Below are 19880 nucleotides of genomic sequence, written 5' to 3' on the forward strand. Positions count from 1 at the left end.
TAGAAAGAACTCATTATATATCAGCAGAAATTAATGGAGTTACAAATGGATGTCACAGAGACTAATTCTACAATTTTATGAATTAACAGATTTTCTTTAATTTCCCACTGAGAGAAATTATATTTATCAACACAGAGTGTTAATATTATTCAAAATACTTCTTACCTATTAACATCCCAGATTTTGCTAGTTGTATCCAGTGAGGAAGAAGCCACAAAATCACCACAGGAGTGCCACGTGCAGGACCACACAGCGTGGGTATGTCCCTCGAAGGTCAAAATGCAATTACCTTTAGACAGGTCCCATAACTTAACTGTAGTATCACCACTTGAAGTAGCCAACTTGTTGCCACTATATGCAAGAACATGAAAAGGTAATTTGTGATAAAAATCAATTTACAGTTCATTTATTTTTATAAACGGTTGTTATCTTCTGTGAATAACTTGTGTGCATTTATCTGAGTTATTTTTATTGTTAATGGCATATCATTATGCCTGACTCTTATTATTTTATTTGAATCTACACAGTTTGATACTTCCCTATATGGTTTAGTGAAGTATCAAATTGTGTAGATTTAAATAAGACCTTGATGCTGGGAAAGACTGAAGGCGGGAGTAGAAGGGGATGACACAGGATGAATTGGTTGGATGGCATCAGTGACTCAATTGACATGAGTTTGAGTAAACCCCAGGAGTTGGTGATGGACAGCAAGGCCTGGCGTGCTACAGTCCATGGGGTTGCAAAGAGTCAGACATGACTGAGCAACTAAAATTAACTGAACAATATGATTTAGTAATTCAAATTGATGAAACTGCTGTTGCATACTTTCTATATTAATTATTCCATAGTTTTCCAGATTAATTTACTAAATTGGTACTCTTTTAAAGCATATGTTGGTTTCAAGGACTATGTTACACTCTGTGGATGATACAGCCTCAGGAAGATGAAATTTTAGACAATTTCAAAAATGTAAATCAATATACAATGCCAGTCAGCATTGTTTATGTTTGTATTAATTAAATGCTGTAAGAGTGCGGTTTGGATAATGAAGGAAGATGTGAATCAGAAATGAGGGGGCTATGGAGCTACATCTTGAGAGATGAAAGACTTTGAAGAGCTGGGTGGTTAAGAATGAGTCACTGGGTTTTCCATTTGAGTTATCAGTAGACATTAAAAAAAATTCAGAGGCTTTTAAGTGGTAGATACAAAAACAAGATTAAGAAATAAGTGGGTGGCAGAGATGTCAGCAGAGACATCTAGGTTTCTTTTGGCAAAATATCAACTGCTAGAACATTTCATGCCCATCATCTTCTCCATATCCTTCAGCACTGCATGCTCCTTGTATATGTTCTCTCAGTAACTTCTCTCTCACTGAATATAACGAATTGCTTATTTGCCTCCTTCCCTTTGTTCTTGATGGGGAATTGCTCCCTCTCTCTGTTCTGATAGCATTAAGCATTATGGTTAACCAACTGAAGTGCTCATTAAATGCTTTCAAAAAGAATAAATATATGAATGAATGAAGTGATGCTACAAATGAAGAGTTGACCAAAATTTCTAGGACAGGAAACTGCACTTAGATCAAGATAAGTGTTTTGCTTGCTTGCTTTTATTTGTTTATTTTTATGCTGAGAGAACTAAATTTTTATATGCAGATGAGTAACAACCACTAGAGAAGAAGACTTAAAGATGCTGCCAGAAAGGAGGATTAGAGAGTAAAAACATTCTCAATAAAGTCATAAAAGGATATTTATTTGTACTAACAGAAGTACTCTGTAAGTGTAGTCCTTTACTGATAGGTAGATACTAAAACCTGTCTTTTCTTTTTCAGCTCTTGTTTATTTGTACATGTTCGCCATTAAAATTTTTTACTTTCTAAATATTAAAAAATAAACAATATATGGTTGTCTAAAGATAACTCATTATAACATCACACTGGGATATAGATTCAAAATTTGAATCTGGGTGAACATTAGAGGGGAATACATATATTCAGTCCATGGCAGCATAGAAGTTAAGAAATAAGGATGTCAGAAAAAAAAAAAAAAGAAAACATTTTCCTAATAAAAATCTCAGAAGAGAATGATATAAAATGGAATACAAACAACATTCAAAGAAAAAAGGTAATCAATTTACAGAAACTAGAAATTTAAGATGTAGAACCAGAGATCCAGGGGGAAAAAATGTACACCACGCGGAATCAACAATGTAAACAAAAAGCAATCTTCACCTAGTTAACTTTCAGCCAACTGTAAAGCACTATAGGCAGCAACAATAATTATAAGAATAAGAAAATCAAGTCATTTACTTATATAGCGCTTAACATGTGGTATAGGGCTTCCCTGGAAGCGCAGCTTGTAAAAAAATTATCTACTTCAATGCAGGAGACTCTGATTTGATTCCTGGGTCAGGAAGATCCGCTGGAGAAGGGATAGGCCACCCACTCGAGTATTCTTGGGCTTCTCTGGTGGTAAAGAATTAAAAGGGAACAGCTACCCACTCCAGTATTCTGGCCTGGAGAATTCCATGGAGAGAAGAGCCTGGTAGGCTACAGTTCATGGGACTGCAGAGTCCAACTTGACTGAGTGACTATCACTTAACATGTGCTAGAAACTCTACTGAGTACATTATATGTATATTTGATCCTCATAACAGTTTGAGCAACTTAATTATCTTTGAAACAAACTTGACAGTCCCTATTTAAATAAATAAAATGATAAAATGTTTCACTCCTAGCAAGGTTTTTAAACTAAATTATATGAAATACTAAATGTATCTTAACTGATAAAAATGACAGTTGCTAGAACCACAGAAATAAAAGTGACCAGCATAAAGCTGTATAGAAATAACAGAAGCAGAAGTTATTAAGAAGTGGCAAGAATACACAGAAGAACTATACAAAAATTATCTTAATGACCTGGATAATCACGATGGTGTGATCGACTCACCTAGAACCAGACATCCTGGAGTTCGAAGTCAAGTGGGCCAGAGAAAGCATTACTACAAACAAAGCTAGTGGAGGTGATGGAATTACTGCTGAGCTATTTCAAATCCTAATGATGATGCTGTGAAAGTGCTGCACTCAATACGCCAGCAAAATTGTAAAATTCAACAGTGGCCACAGGACTGGAATAGGTCAGTTTTCATTACTATCCCAAAGAAAGTGAAGTCGCTCAGTTGTGTCCGACTCTTTGGGACCCCTTAGATTGTAGCCTACCAGGCTCCTCTGTCCATGGAATTTTCCAGGCAAGAGTACTAGAGTGGGTTGCCATTTCCTTCTCCAGGGTATCTTTCCAAACCTGGGATCAAACCCAGGTCTCTCTCATTGCAGGCAGGCGCTTTACCATCTGAGCCACCAGGGAAGCCACCAATTCCAAGGAAGGTCAATGCCAAAGAATGACCAAAGTACTGCACAACTGCACTCATCTCACATGCTAGTACAATCCCCAAGCTAGCTTTCAACAACACATGTGCCAGGAACTTCCAGATGTTCAATCTGGATTTAGAAAAGGCAGAGGAACCAGAGATCAAATTACCAACATCCGTTGGATAATAGAAAAACAAGAGAATTCCAGAAAAACATCTATTAGTTTCACTGACTACGTGAAAGCTATTGACTCTATGGATCACAATAAACTGCAGAAAATCCTTAAAGAGATGGGAAAACCAGACCACTTACCTGCCTCCTGAGAAACCTGTATGCAGCTCAAGAAGCAAGTAAGAACTAGACATGGAACATCGGACTGGTTCAAAATTGGGAAAGGATTACAGCAAGGCTGTACATTGCCGCCATGCTTATTTAACTTATATGCATCATGCAAAATGCCAGGCTGGATGAAGCACAAACTGGAGCTAAGATAGCCAGGAGAAATATGAATAACCTCAGATATGCAAATGACACCACTCTTATGGCAGAAAGTGAAGAACTAAAGAGCCTCTTGGTGAAGGTGAAAGAGGAGAGTGAAAAAGTTGGCTTAAAGCTCAATATTCAGAAAACTAAGATTTTGGCATCTGGTCCCATCACCTCATGGGAAATAGATGGGGAAACAGTGGCTGACTTTATTTTCCTGGGCTCCAAAATCACTGCGGATGGTGATGGCAGCCATGAAATTAAAAGACGCTTGCTCCTTGGAAGCAAAGTTATGACCAACCTAGACAGCATATTAAAAAGCAGAGACATTACTTTTCCAATAAAGGTTAATATAGTCAAAGCTATCGTTTTTCCAGTAGTCATGTACGGATGTGAGAGTTGGACCATAAAGCAGGCTGAGCACCAAAGAATTGATGCTTTTGAGCTGTGGTGTTGGAGAAGACTTCAGTCCATGGCGTCTCAAAGAGTCGGACATGACTGAGTGACTTCACTTTGGCTATAAGGAGATCAAACCAGTCAATCCTAAAGGAAATGAGTCCTGAATATTCATTGGAAGGACTGATGCTAATGCTGAAGCTCCAATACTTGGCCACCTGATGCGAAGAGCTGACTCACAGGAAAAGACCCTGATGCTGGGAAAGACCGAAGGAAGGAGCAGAAGGGATGACAGAGGATGAGATGGTTGGACGACATCACCAACTCAATGGACATGAGCTTGAGCAAATTCTGGGAGTTAGTGAAGGACAGGGAAGCCTGGCGTGTTGCAGTTCATGGAGTCACAAAGTGTTGGAGACAACTGACTGAACTATAACTGTCAAAGTGAAAGATTTATACACCTCTCTCAATTTATTTTCTAACTCAAAATACTGATAAAGATATGGAATATTTAATGAATAAAAATATAACCTTAATGGCCATGTATAAAATCCTTCACCAAATAACCAGTGATCATATAGTTTTCTCAAGTATATATATGGAACATTTATAAAAACAGATAATATAGAAAGCCATAAAGCAAATCTTTAACATATTTTTTACCAGAGATGTTATCTTTTATCATCATAATACAACTGTTATAAATAAGTAACAAAATCATAGTTTTTAAATCCTGTATATGTGTGAATTTTAAAACAACTTTAAATTAACTTAAATATCCAAGAACTAATAATAGTGGATATTTTAAAATAATTAGAACTAAATGAAAACAACATATTAAAACTTTGAGGTGAGATCAAAATGGAATTTCAAGGTCATCTTAATTTCTTTACCTCCCAATAATAAAAAGAAGACAGTCTCAAAATTGTTCTGCTAAGCATGAGACATTAAGTTCAGAAAAAATATACTATCAACTCTTATAACAAAAGATCAACATAGACCAAAGTGGTTCTTTGAAAAAAAAAGAGTTTAAATATATCTCTGCTAAAGCTGGGGAAAAAAATGTCTCTCAAGATGATAAACTATTAACCAATAACCTAAAGAGATATTATAAATGTATGGTTTCATTCTTTTCATTTTTCCTGGAAATTATTTTTCATAACAAATGTTATATAAATATGATATTTTGCAACTTATGAACACTCTACAAATAAATCATATCAAATCTGGTTGGGTCAAGCTAATTTATACTTTGCAAACAGTAAGCACAAAGCATCATTAATTTTCTAAACTCTTAATCTTTTCTGTAATTGCTTTACTCCTTATTTTTACATATTCTTTATTCAAACTGACTTTTCAGACTTTAGCACGTAACTGCAGAAATATTTTGTTACTGTCAAAAATGACTTCAGTTTTCAAAAATAAATATATTATACTTTCCAGATTGATGCTAATTACCTGTTTTTAATAAAACACAATAACATGTTTCATGAGAGAGGTGTGGAGCAGAAAGAAATTAATGCCTTTTGTGTTACAAAATAGGAAGTGAAGGGTACAGAAGCAAGAAGACGTGATCGGTTTCTCATCTTGGCTCTGCTAGGTGACCTCTGTGACTTTGGACAGGCCATTTAACATTTCCATTTAACACTTGGAAATTCATTGTCTTTACTTGGAAATATGGCGATACGTTCTACTCAATATGAAGTGCTGTTTTGAAGATCAAATAAAAGAATTTTTATAACAACACATTTTAAATTCCAGGTATTTTTCAAACCTAATTTTTTAAAAAGATTCTCTTATGATCAGTAGTTCAGTTTTATGTGAAATTGTTTATCAACATTTCCATAAACAGCAGAATGAGGTACAATCACCACCATCAACCTGTAGTCTCCTCCACCTGTGCCTATCTACTCACTAGGAGTATGTGAATTTGTAAAATGACCATCAGTCACAATGTTCTCAGTTACCATAGGATATGCATATATTATTTCATGTAGCAGAATAACATACAACCAAAATCTAATTAAGGAGAAGGAAATGGCAATCCACTCCAGTATTCTTGCCTGGAAAAGTCCATGGATAGAGGAGCCTGGAGGGCTGTAGTTCATGGGGTCACAAAGAGTCGGACACAACTGAGTGACTAAGCATAAGCACAAAATCTAATTAAATTAAAATAGTTTCTCCTCCTGTGTTTATATGGGTAAAAGATCTAATTTTGGTTTTACTGAGCTCATAAAATGATGATATTAGAAAAACTCACAGTTAGAATTCAGATTACCTAAAACATTGTCATATTTGAGATACATTTAGTGTTCCTAGTTTGAGAGAATCCTCCAGACTTTAAAAGGTAAAAGAGCTTAGGAATCCTTTAACACAAGTTACTGTAAACTCTTTAACTTATACACAGATACAGGGCTGCTTGGCTGCATTAGGGCTGAGGACACCGTGAAAGAGCAAAGACGTGTATACATGTCCACACAGAGAACAGTCTTGGTTGGTTTTCTAAAGTAAAGGGTGCCCATGTTCAAATGTTCTTGTCTTCACTTTCAAGTGATACACTCTTATTTGTGGAGAAATCTGGAGTCAACCAACCATCACAAATGGAACCCAGAAGACAGCATTGTGTGCAGATATTAGAGACTCCAGCAGAAGCAGAGAGGCAGGGATGAGCATTCAGGAAAGAATTAGGCTTTCCCTGCCTGGCTGTAAAACTCCTCCCCTTCTTGGGTAGTAGCTTGCCTGGAGCTCCAGGTTAACCTGTCAGTTGAGAAACTTCAATGGGATCTTCAGCTCAGCCTTTCACAGGAATGGCAAGATACTGCCAAGTGAACTCCCCAGCACCTGTCACACAGTGTCTACAGGATACACTATTTGGGTAAATGCATGAAAGATACACATATTAAGGAAGGAGATAGTTCATTTGGAAATACGTCTCTGTTAATAGAAGCATGGCCTGTATCATTTAGAGCTGTATGTTTGAACAAGTTTACATAGAGCAAGACATCTTGGTGGAGAGGAAAGAAAAACACAGAATTAAATAAAGGAGAAATACAAATCTATTGCTCAATAGGCTATGTTATACACTATAGTATCCTAGACTCTTAATATGGACCCAGTGTTGAATTGTCATTCAGGCTTTTATAGCAGGAGTTATTGCACTGCTGCTGAACAGTTTGAGGTGATTTCTTTCATTAACAATGAAAATCCCATGGCTGACTAGGTCTAACTTCTGTTGATTGCTAGAATACTTGGGCCCAAAGTTGAAGCACTCTTTTAGCAATTAAATAAAAGAACACTATATTACAGCTTTATTTATGAATGAATTCCATGTTGCCAACCTTTAACAGAAAGAATTCAATATAGATTACATGTATTTTTTGCACTAACTTGACCCTAGGCTTCACCTTAGTTTACTTATTCTAAGTCACCCTTCTGAGAAATCTTTATGCAGGTCAAGAAGCAACAGTTAGAACTGGACATAGAACAACAGACTGGTTCCAAATCAGGAAGGGAGTACATCAAAACTGTATATAGTCACCCTGCTTATTCAATTTATATGCAGAGTATATCATGCAAAATGCTGGGCTGGATGAAGCACAAGCTGAAATCAAAATTGCTGGCAGAAATACCAATAATCTCATACGTCAAGGCTGTATACTGTCACCTTGCTTATTTAACTTATATGCAGAGTACATCATGAGAAATGGTGGGCTGGATGAAGCACAAGCTGGAATCAAGATTGCTGGGAGAAATATCAATAACCTCAGATATGCAGGTAACACCAATCTTATGGCAGAAAGTGAAGAAGAACTAAAGAGCCTCTTGATGAAAGTGAAAGAGGAGAGTGAAAAATCTGACCTAAAACTCAACATTCACAAAACTAAGATCATGGCATCTGATCCCATCACTTCATGGCAAGTAGATGGGGAAACAGTAGAAACAGTGAGAGCCTTTATTTTTGGGGGGGCTCCAAAATCACTGCAGATGGTGACTGCAGCCATGAAGTTAAAAGACACTTGTTCCTTGGAAAAAATTTTATGACCAACCTAGCCAGCATATTAAAATGCAGAGACATTACTTTGCCAACAAAATTGCACCTAGTCAAAACTATGGTTTTTCCAGTAGTCATGTATGGATGTGAGAGTTGGACTATAAAGAAAGCTAAGTGTCGAAGAATTGATGCTTTTGAACTGTGGTGTTACAGAAGACACTTGAGAGTCCCTTGGATTGCAAGGAGATCCAACCAATCTATCCTAAAGAAAATCAGTCCTGAATATTCATTGGAAGGACTGATGCTGAAGCTGAAATTCCAATACTTCGGCCACCTGATGCAAAGAACTGACTCATTTGAAAAGACCCTGATGCTGGGAAAGATTGAAGGCAGAAGGAGAAGGGGACGACAGAGGATGAGATGGTTGGATGGCATCACTGACTCAATGGACACGAGTTTGATCAAGTGCCGGCAGCTGGTGATGGACAGGGAGGCCTGGCGTGCTGCAGTCCATGGGGTCGCAAAGAGGAGGACACAGCTGAGTGACTGAACTGAACTGAACTATGTGCTTAGGATCTAAAATGATTGAAATAAGCTTTGCCCTCAAGAAGCTCATGGTCTAATAGTTTACACAAATGTATAGCCAATTAATTATAATATTTTCACAAATATTTTAATAGATATTATACAGGTTACAGTGACAGAACAGAGAAGGGCATAACCAATTTTCTAAGCTTGGAAGATACTCATGAAGGCTTTAAAAATGGAAACATCTCAAAAAAAAAAAAAAAATGGAAACATCTGAACAATATCTCTATGTATATGTCCACAAAGTGGAAAAAAAAAAAAGAAAAAAGGATGAGTGTTAAGCATGTGGAAACTGTAGAATATTCAGAGATTAGATATTTTGCTTTCAAGAAGATAAGAGTAATGGAAAAATTAGTTTAAATATATAAAAAATAGTCATATAATAAAAGACTTCGCCTTCACCCCTAATGGCTTCCCTGGTGGCTCAGATGGTAAAGAATCTGCCTGAAATGCAGGAGACCTGGGTTCAATGCCTGGGTCAGGAAAACCCCTTGGAGAAGGGAACGGCTACCCTCTCCAGTTTTCTTTTTTTTTTTAACACCCCTGTACTCTTGCCTGGGAAATTCCATGGGCAGAGGAGGTTGGGGGGTTGCTATCTGTGGGGTTGCAAAGATTCAGACGTAACTGAGCAACTTACACTTTCACTTTACCACAGTACTAAAGTGTTTTAATTTGTAGGCTATGAAAAAAATGAAAGCATTTTAAGAAGAGTTGAAAAAGTAATCAGATACTAATCTTGGGATGCTAACTCTGGAAACATAACAAAGACCAAATTGTTAGAAGAGCAGAAAAGATGTTAGAGAATTGATAGTGATTTCTGGTAGAGACTGGCACTTGCTTATTGAACTTAATTATTCTGAGATCTGTGCTTTGTATAATTATATCATTACCCAATTTTGGTAAATGATTCTCAAGGTAAAGTCCAACACTTGTATTGTCCACATAGGTAAATGATTGTTCCAAGTCTAAATTGTAATAATTAAGGATATATCATTTTTCCAGTGGAAAGTCTCTATGTAATGATGCTGTTCCCAACCTTACCTTCTTCTGACCTCTGATCTGAGTCAGTAAAAATCCAGAATTGCAGAATTTTTTAATGTATTCTTTTGTGACTTTCAGGAGTGCATGGTAACCAAAATATGCAGTGTGATGCTGAGTTCAAGTCTTAGGAGGATTAATTTGGCAAAAATATTCAAGGTCAACAGAATGAGGACACATATTTTATCACCTGAGGCCAATGACTGTGAAATGAAATACTTTCTCAGCAGCCTCTGCTTTGGCACCCAGAGTTGTTGCACAAAACTGCAATAAGATAAGTTTAGTGAAGAGAATTGCTTTCGACAAACTTGTGAAAATTCTAAATGAAACTGGGATAATATTTTCCAAACAATTATTCACCATGTCTAGTTTGGAAAGTACAATCAGAAAAGGATTTCCCTTGTGTGTCTGGAAAGGAACATTCAATTTTGGAATGAGGTTTTCTCACAATCCACAAGTGCCAAAGCCACACTGACTGATATCCTTACAATGAATACAAATGAGCACGATACCTCTATGGTTCCAAAAGATGCAATGAAAAAATAAGATGTTTTCCATAAATGGCAGTGTTATAAGAACAATTAAGATAGCTTCAAAACTACTCTGGTGAAAGCAAATCTGTGTATCATGGAATTCTAGAATGTCAAATCCAGAAGTGTCCTTAAATCCATCAAATCCAGTCATATACCCTTCATTTTCATTATTTCTATTAATCTCATATTATTTTATTGACCAGGCTCCATTTAAAATTTCTGAACACAAGAAACCCAGTTTATTTGGTTTTGAGCAGCTCTGTTAGAAAATCTTCTTCCACCTTCATTAAAGTCAGTAATAATCTCTGGCATCATTCAGAATTCAAATAATCCTGCTTTCACTCAATCGCCTTCAGAGTAGAGGAGAAAAGCTATCATGCCCTAGGATGTCAGTCCATTCACTCTCATCTCTCAGATATTCTCCATGCCACCTCCACTTTAGAGATAAGCAAGGATTCAAGAAGTTGTACATCTACTCCACCTTGACTCATAACTGGTCTACTTCTGTTGAACAGGGCATACAGTTCCATTATTTTATTCCAATCTTGTATCCTATCACTTCAAATCCTGGTAATAAATTTAAATGCATGTATATTTCCACATAATTAAAATATGAGCTTCACTTTGCTTATTTTCTATTCTTTAAGGCATCAGATACTCTTTCTTATTCTTTTATTAATTACTTCTTATGTTTCATGTACACATTGCTATTTTTCCTTTCCATGACAGTTTTGTTTTATTTTTAATAATCAGGTTTACATTTGGGGTGAAGTTCTCTTGATAATAACAGTTTGTTTCAGGATAAACAAAGCTGTTTCTAATATTCTGGGCTATAGTGTATTTCTACCTGGGAAGCCAGTTGAGCATTTCAGTTTATGAAGCCATTTTTCATAAACCCAAACTCCATTAACCTAATCATATGTAAGTCCAGCTGTTCACCAGTCTTGTCCCTTGCTCCCTGCAAGTGTGATAAGAGAGATAACTAACAATAACCACACATTTATCCCCAAATTTTCTAATCTCCTGTCAAAGATTTTGTAACCCCTACAATGTTTTACTGGTCTTTCCATGAGTGCCATCTGGTCCCACCATAAAATCAGGGGTATGGATTCAGGGAACAGAGACATGATCTCAGCAAATTCTCCATCATATTTCTCATAAACTCTGGAAAAAAAGCACAGATTTCACCTGAATTTTCTGTCTTCACAGATCAAGTATTCCCCCAGGGCTGTACCATTTACTAAGGAATTAACAACCGGCAGGACAGAAATTAATTCACTTTCTGTGTGAATTCTGCACCTCAAATTTTACAAGTATAAGTAAATTAGATCCTTTAGGTGTACTAAATTTCATACTCAGTAGCTTTTAATTGTCCTGGAAATAAGTGAAACTAGAATATTAACAGAAGCTAGACTCTTAGTTTCTAATCATATCTTTGCCATTTAAGAACCTGGCTGCTTATAAAACTCTTTCTAGAGACTACTGTTCTCATTCATAAAAGGAAGAAATGATACCTTTCTACTGTGATTTCCTAGTACAGATTAAACTAAGGATGTTTCCCAAAATGTAATCCACAAAGCAGCTGTGAGTTGAAGTAAAATCTGTGGATCTCTTCTATAATAGTCTTGAAGGACCTGTCACTTGCATGGAGCACACTGCTTTAAAAAAACAATAATATTTTAAAAAGTAACTCAGGGACAGATAATGTATTGTTTATTAGAAGGATACTGCTCTTCTTGCTATCTTCCAGGAAGTCAATTTTTTCTTGCAGAAAAGAGGAGGCATTTGTGAGCAGAGTAACTGTGAATCCCCACTGTGCAACCACTCCATGTAAGGACTAAATTACTGGCTGTGGAACAGTTTGCTAGAGCAGAAGCTGGAATTAAAAATTAGATGTATATCATTTGAATATACAGATAAGCACAGAGCAATGAGCTCATTGACTGGGAGTGACCCACTAGAGCTAAGTACAAGCTTTAGCCTGAGACTCACAACAGACAGTGTGACTCTAGGAGGGTGAACTCTCTAGAAAATAAAATAGCATAATGCTAAAAGCTTAAGGAAATACATGTGGATGTAGAAACAGAAAGAAAGCTGAAAAGTCTTAGAGATAAAATAATTGGGTGTGGAGAAAGTGATGAGGAAGTCTGGCAAACTACTGCAAGATTCAAAGTAAAGACTGTGAAAACACAGTGGGCAAAAGAAGCAGCACTAGAATCAAATGATTATTATTATTGTGTATCTATTGATGGGACAGTCGTGCCCAAATTTGAGTGGAAAGCATATCCAAACATGCTTCAATGTTAATGTACTGTTCATTATACCAAATTGTACAGAACTGTATTATTTTTTATTTCTTTAAATAACAGCTAAAACAATTCTAAATGTTTCATCTAAAGTTGAAGAAATATGCAGCCACTATGGAAAACAGTATGTTTGTTCCTCAAAAAACTAAAGGTAGAGTTACCATATGATCCAGCAATCCCATTCCTGGGCACATATTCAGACAAAACTATAACTCAAAAAAATTCATGCACCTCTATGTTTGCAAAGAGTCGGACACGACTGAGTGACTGAACTGAACTGATTTCTATGCTCATAGCAGCACTACTCACAATAGCCAAGACATGGAAATAAGGTCACAAAGAGTCGGAGATGACTGAGCGACTCAACTGAACTGATACATAAAATTACATTTACAAAAATAAAAATTAAACTATATGAAACATATCAACAATTAAAAATTAATTATAGTACATCACAATTCAGTAATACCCTGAAGAAAACATGATTTAAAAATATACAGGGCACCCCCCCAAAAAAATAAATACTAAGGCATAAATCTAACAGAATGTTTATAAGATCTGTATGAGGAAAACTTCAAAATTCTGATGAATGAATCAAAGAACTAAGTAAATGGAGAAATACTCCACGTTTAGAGACAGGATGACACAGTATTGTCAGGTTTTCCCAACTTATCTATAGATTCAATGAGATTACAATCAATATCCCAGCAAATTATTCTGTGGATATTGACAAGCTGATTCTAAAGTATATGGAGAGGCGAATGTGCCAGAAGAGCCAACACAATACTGAAGGAGAATAAAGTAGTTAAAGGACTGACACCAGACTAATTCTAAAGCTACAGTAATCAAGGCAGTTTAATATTGGTGAAAGAATAAACACATAGGTCAGTGGAACAGAATATAAAGCCCAGAAGTAGACCTCCATAAATACAGTCAACTTGTCTTCAGCAAAGGAGCAAGGACAGTATAGCGGCACAAAGATAGTCTCCAACAAATGGTGTTTGAACAACTGGACATCTTCATATCAAATATGAATCTGGACACACATCTTACACCCTTCATAAAATTAACAAGAAATAGACCATAGATCTAAATATAAAATGCAAAACTGTAAAACTCCTGTAAGATAATACAGAAATTTGGATGACCATTGTCATAGTTATTTTTAACTGGATGGCCTTACATCATAGCCTTTTTAGTTACAATACCAAAAAAATGATCCATGAGAGAAATAATAGGCAAATTATATTTCATTAAAATTTAAAAACTTCTGCCTTGTGAAAGATAATTCAAAAGAATCCAAAGACTAGGAAAAATATTTGCAAAAGACACATCTGTTAAAGGATCATTATTGAAAGTATACAAAGAAACCTTCAAACTCAATATAAGAAAGCAATTTGATTAAAAAATGGACCACAAACCTTAATAGACATTTTAGCAAAGAATATATACAGATGTCAAAAAAGCAGGTGAAAAGACGCTCCATGTCATATATCATCAGGGAAATGCAAATTAAAGCAACAGTGAGATGCCACTGCATATCTAATTAGAATGGTCAAAATCTGGAACACTGACCACAAATCCTGGAAAGGATGTGGAGTAACAGGAATTATACACTGTTCATAGGAACACAAAGTGGTACAGCCACTCTGGAAGACAGTTTAATGGCTTCTTACAAAACTAACCATACTCTTACCATAAAACCCAGTAAATATTCCTTGGTACTTATCTGAAGGAGTTGAAAACTTATTTCCACACAAAAATCTGCACATGAATGACTAAAAGTGAAGTGAAAGTCATGTCCGACTCTTTGTGACCTCATGGACTATACAGTCCACAGTATTCTCCAGGCCAGAATACTGAAGTGGGTAGCCTTTCCCTTCTCCAGGGGATCTTCTCAACCAGGGATTGAACACAAGTCTTCCACCTAACAGGCGGATTCTTTATCAGCTGAGCCACAAGGGAAGCCCAAATGACTAAAGCTGCATTACTAATGCAATTATTAATGTATATGTACCTAATAACAGAGTATCAAACTACATGAGTAAAAACTAATAGAACTGCAAGGAGAAATGGGCTTCCCTGGTGGCCTAGATGGTAAAGAATCTGCCTGCAATGTGGGAGACTCAGGTTCAATGCCTGTGTTGGGAAGATCCCCTGGAGGAGGGCATGGCAACCCACTCCAGTATTCTTGCCTGGAGAATCTCCAGACAGAGGAGCCTAGCAGGCTACAGTCCATAGGGCTGCAAAGAGTTGGACATGACTGAGTGACTAAGCACAGCACAGCAGGAGAAATAGATTAATTTACAAACACAGTTGGATATTTCAACCCCCTCTCTCATGAACAGATCCAGCAATCGCAAAATCATTAAGAATAGAGCTGAAATCAACAATGTCATCAATCATCTAGATATAACTGACACTGATTGACTACTTCATCCAACAACAGCAGAATATACATTGCTTTCAACTTCACATGGAATATTCACCAAAAACAGAACACATTCTGGGCCATGAAACACAGCTTGACTAATTTAAAATAATATAAGTCATACAAAGTCTGTTGTCAGACCAAAATGGAATTTACTCACTCATAACTGCCAAAATGTGGAAGCAACCAAGATGTCCTCCATAAATGAATGGATATGCGCACTTTGGTACATACAGACAATGCAATATTATCAGCCCTAAAAACAAATAACCTAATGGATGATGAAGAGTCATGGAGGAACTTAAAATGCATATTTCTAAGTGAAAGAAGCAGTTTGAAACAGACACATACTGTATTCAGTTCCAATGCATGCTCAGGTATGTTCAACTCTGAGACTCCATGAACTGCAGCCTGTCAGGCTCCTGTGTCCATGGTATTTCCCAAGCAAAAATACTGGAGTAGGTTGCCTTTTCCTACTCCAGGGGATCTTTCCAAAACAGGGGCTGAGCCTGCATCTCTTGCATCTCCTGCACTAGCAGGGGGGTTACTCACCACAGCACTATCCAGGTACAACTCCAACTAAATGACATTCTGGAAAAGGCAAAACTATGGAGACAGTAATAAATCAGTGGCTTCCAAGAGTTGGGGGATGGGAGAGATGAACAGAAAGAGAACAAAGGATGCTTAAGCCAATGAAAACACTCTAAATAATAATCATAATGGTGGACATATAACATTAAAATTTTTGTCCAAACTCAAGAGTGTACAAGAGTGAACTCTAAGCGAAACTTTGGACTTTGTGTAGTAATAATGTGTCAATGTAAGTTCACCTTTGGTGAAAAATGAACAATTCTGTTGAGTAATACTGCAGAAATACATGTCTGGAGGTAGTAGTTGGAAGGTATACTGGAAATATCTGTAACTCTCAATTTTGTTGTAAACTTAAAACTGCTATCAAAAGAAGTCTTAAAAATATGCTAGAAAGAAATACAGAAGAAAATTAGAAGAAACATATTTGAATATTAATCAAATTGTAGATGTGAGGGGTAATTTTCTAACCTCTATGTTCATGAGGAAGAAACCCTCCATCCTCCCCAAAAATGTTGAGAAAAACTGCAAGTTCTGAAGTTCAATATACTAATTCTTAAAGAAGAAAAAATAGAAAAAAGCAAAACAAAATGCTACTAGTATTTCAGAAAAAAAGAGAAACATATTTGAAACATAAATGGTTCATTAAAATTGAAAATAATTCCATTAATTATTTCTATAGGAAAAAGTTATTAAACAGGTAATTAACAAATGAGAGATTATATCTATACAAAGAATAATGGTCAAGAAAATAACTGAAGAAATATAAAAATTATCTTTTTTTGTCTACCAAAGTAACAAAAGAAACTTACTTAAAACTATCATTATTCATGATAAACTGTTGCAATTGTTGCAATGACACTGAAGTTGGAAAGAGAACAATGGAAATATTTTTGATTATATTACCCACTTTTGATTCTCCTCGGTTTCATAATAGACTGTTTACTAATAACCATGTTTTCTGTAGCTCATACATGTTTACTTACTTTTCAAATCCTGAATAATAGTTCTTTGGTATAAAAATACTGAAAGTCACTGACACAGACAGTAAGATTACTGACAAGAAAACTTCACCTACTAATATGACCTTTCAGATTTAACATGATTTTTTTATACTTTAGTAGTTTTATATTAAGGATTTTTTTTTCCTCACACAACCTGTAGGTGTTTAACAATGCTACTGAAGTTATTGGCTCAGATAATTTCTAAAAAGTTTTGCTCTCACTAAAGTTGCCAATGTTTATAAGTCTTCGAATGAAGTGGCTTCAGTCAGTTCAGTTCAGTTCAGTTGCTCAGCCGTGTCTGACTCTTTGTGACCCCATGAATCGCAGCACTCCAGGCCTCCCTGTCCATCACCAACTCCCGGAGTTTACTCAAACTCATGTCCATCGAGTCAGTGATGCCATCCAGCCATCTCATCCTCTGTCGTCCCCTTCTCCTCCTGCCCCCAATCCCTCCCAGCATCAGGGTCTTTTCCAATGAGTCAGCCCTTCACATGAGGTGGCCAAAATATTGGAGTTTCAGCTTCAACATCAGTCCTCCCAATGAACACCCAGGACTGATCTCCTTTAGGATGGACTGGTTGCATCTCCTTGCAGTCCAAGGGACTCTCAAGAGTCTTCTCCAACACCACAGCTCAAAATCATCAATTCTTTGGTGCTCAGCTTTCTTTATAGTCCAACTCTCACATCCATACATGACTACTGGAAAAACCATAGCCTTGACTAGACGGACCTTTGTTGGTAATGTCTCTGCTTTTTAATATGCTATCTAGGTTGGTCATAACTTTCCTTCCAATGAGTAAATGAGGGGTAACTGTGAGGAGATACCCCTCATCCAAGGTAAGGAACAGTGGCTGTGCTTTGCTGGAGCCACCGTGAAGTGATACCCCACATCCAAGGTAAGGGAAACCTAAGTAAGATGAAGTGGCTTGAAGGTTGCCAAATTATGGCTGATATTGGTCTGCTGAAACTGAATTTAAATTTTATCATTTTTATGAAAGATAATTATAAAACAAATTCTTAATGATTTCAGTGTATTCATATCACAATTATTCCACCTGCACGTACAACCTTGTTGCTCATATTATTTAGTTTCTAAGTCATGTCTGACTCTTTTGCGACCTCATGGAGTGTTGCCTGCCAGGCTCCTCTGTCCATGGAATTTCCCAGGCAAGAATACTAGAGTGGGTTGCCATTTTCTCCTACAGGGGATCTTTCTGACCCAGGGATCAAATCCACATTTCCTGCACTGTCAGGAGGATTCTTTACCACTGAGCCACCAAGAAAGCCCTCACAGTATGCCTATATCTACCTATAATACTATGAAAATTATTTCTGGACAATTCCTTTATTTCAAATAATAGTGCACAGATTTTTAATATTTTATATTCAGAGGATATGAAACACTTCATAACCATATAGTATTATGGGCATGCTAAGTTGCTTCAGTCCTGTCTGACTCTACGCAACCCTATGGACAGCAGCCAGCCAGGCTTCTCTATCCATGGGGATTCTCCAGGCAAGAATACTGGAGTGGGTTGCTGTGCCCTCCTCCAGGGGGTCTTTCTGACCCAGGGATCAAGCCTGCATCTCTTACGTTTCCTGTATTGGCAGGTGGGTTCATTACCACTAGCGCCACTTGGGAAGCCCCAGAGTATTATAATTGTATATAAAGTCTAAATATTTCATAGATTAGAAACTTACCATGGAAAGGTTTCTATGTCATAATTTATTCTAATTTTTAGATATGGTAGAGTAATTTACATAAGTAGTCAGTAAATGTTTTTTAAAAATACATTTAATTTTTTTAATTAAATTGCTTTTTTTAAAATGTATTTAAAAAACATTTAAAAATACATTAAAAACTTAGTTCATTGGGCAGCATTTTGTTCTCAGTTCTATTATTTCCCTACCTTGAAAGATATTTAGTTAGGGAAAAATATCTAAATTGCTAGTCAAGGAAATACCATAACCATAGTCTGAGTTTTCCTTTGTAGTTTAAAGAAATAACTCCATGCCTGAATAATTCTTCTGAGGTCTTCTCAGAGTGGTAAAAATACACAAAGGAAATAGTTTACATGGACTGCTAGGTATCCTTTAAATGTTATGTCCTATACTATACCTTCACCTTTGTGAAGGTAATGTATGTTGTTGTTTTACAGATAAAGGCAAAAAAATTTATTTTTAGAAGTAATTTCATATTTTGGATGCAAATGTTTTTAATATTTGCATAGTGCAATTTATTGACATGTAAATCAAACTGAAAAATTATTCAAGAATTGGAAATACTGCTTATGAAATTTACAATGCCAAGACATTTAAGGTGTGGCCTTTTAAAAACTCCTTACAGTTCTTTATAAATATTTTATGGCACTTTAATATTACTTAAGAATAAAATGAACAAATGTTAAAGAAATCCAGTATATCATTACAGGTCATCCATATATGCAGTATTTCAATACCATGAGGTGGATTCATACTAGAATACATTAGCCTTTTCCTCTTGCAGGAATAAAGGGAAAACATTTTCCTCCAAATCTGCGTTTATAATCTAGTCCAGCGAGTTACTTCACTACAATCATTAGGAATGAATTGGCCCTACCCTCAGCAACTTTCTCTCCTGCTGAAGAGAACCTTGATTCCAGCTTTGGTATGAAGTAATCAAATAACTTTATATAACACACAAAAAAGCAGTTGCTTGAAAGGTTCAAAATTAAAAGGTAATTATTGACTGAAAAGTTAAAGATTTCAAGCTCGGGCCCATGCTACCTCTGACAAGCACAGCTTTTTTGGTGTCTACTGAACAGGAAAACTAATCCAAGTGAGAGCCTGACAGGCTACTCAAAAACCTCTCACGCAGCGGCACCTGTGCTCAGGACTTGGATTGGAAGACACTTTGGTAGACAAGAGTAGTTCAGGCAGAAACAACTCATTCATTCTAAATAACTCACAAGACCTGTATAAAAGAAAAACCTGGGAATTTTCTGGCAGTCCTGTGATTGATTTCATGCTTCCAATGAGGGGGTGCAGTTTCCAACTCTGGTTTGGAAACTAAAAGCTCACATGCCATGGCCATTTTTTTTTTTTAAGTAAATTCTAAGGACATTTCATTTTGCACACAAAACATAGCTGGCTGGCAAGCCAGAATACTGAATCTT

General features: G+C 36.4%; 1 protein-coding gene across 1 annotated transcript in view; it reads right to left on the reverse strand.

Moving 5' to 3' along the window:
• Nucleotides 1-19880, reverse strand: part of SPAG16 (sperm associated antigen 16) — a 965654-nt gene that overhangs the window by 476108 nt on the left and 469666 nt on the right. The window contains exon 12 of the mRNA XM_043910138.1: nt 166-351. Within this exon, the coding sequence (XP_043766073.1) occupies nt 166-351 (186 nt within the window). The remainder of the gene's footprint in view (nt 1-165; nt 352-19880) is intronic.

This window comes from Cervus elaphus, chromosome 8 (assembly GCF_910594005.1).
Source record: "Cervus elaphus chromosome 8, mCerEla1.1, whole genome shotgun sequence".
In the NCBI taxonomy this organism is placed as follows: Eukaryota; Metazoa; Chordata; class Mammalia; order Artiodactyla; family Cervidae; genus Cervus; species Cervus elaphus.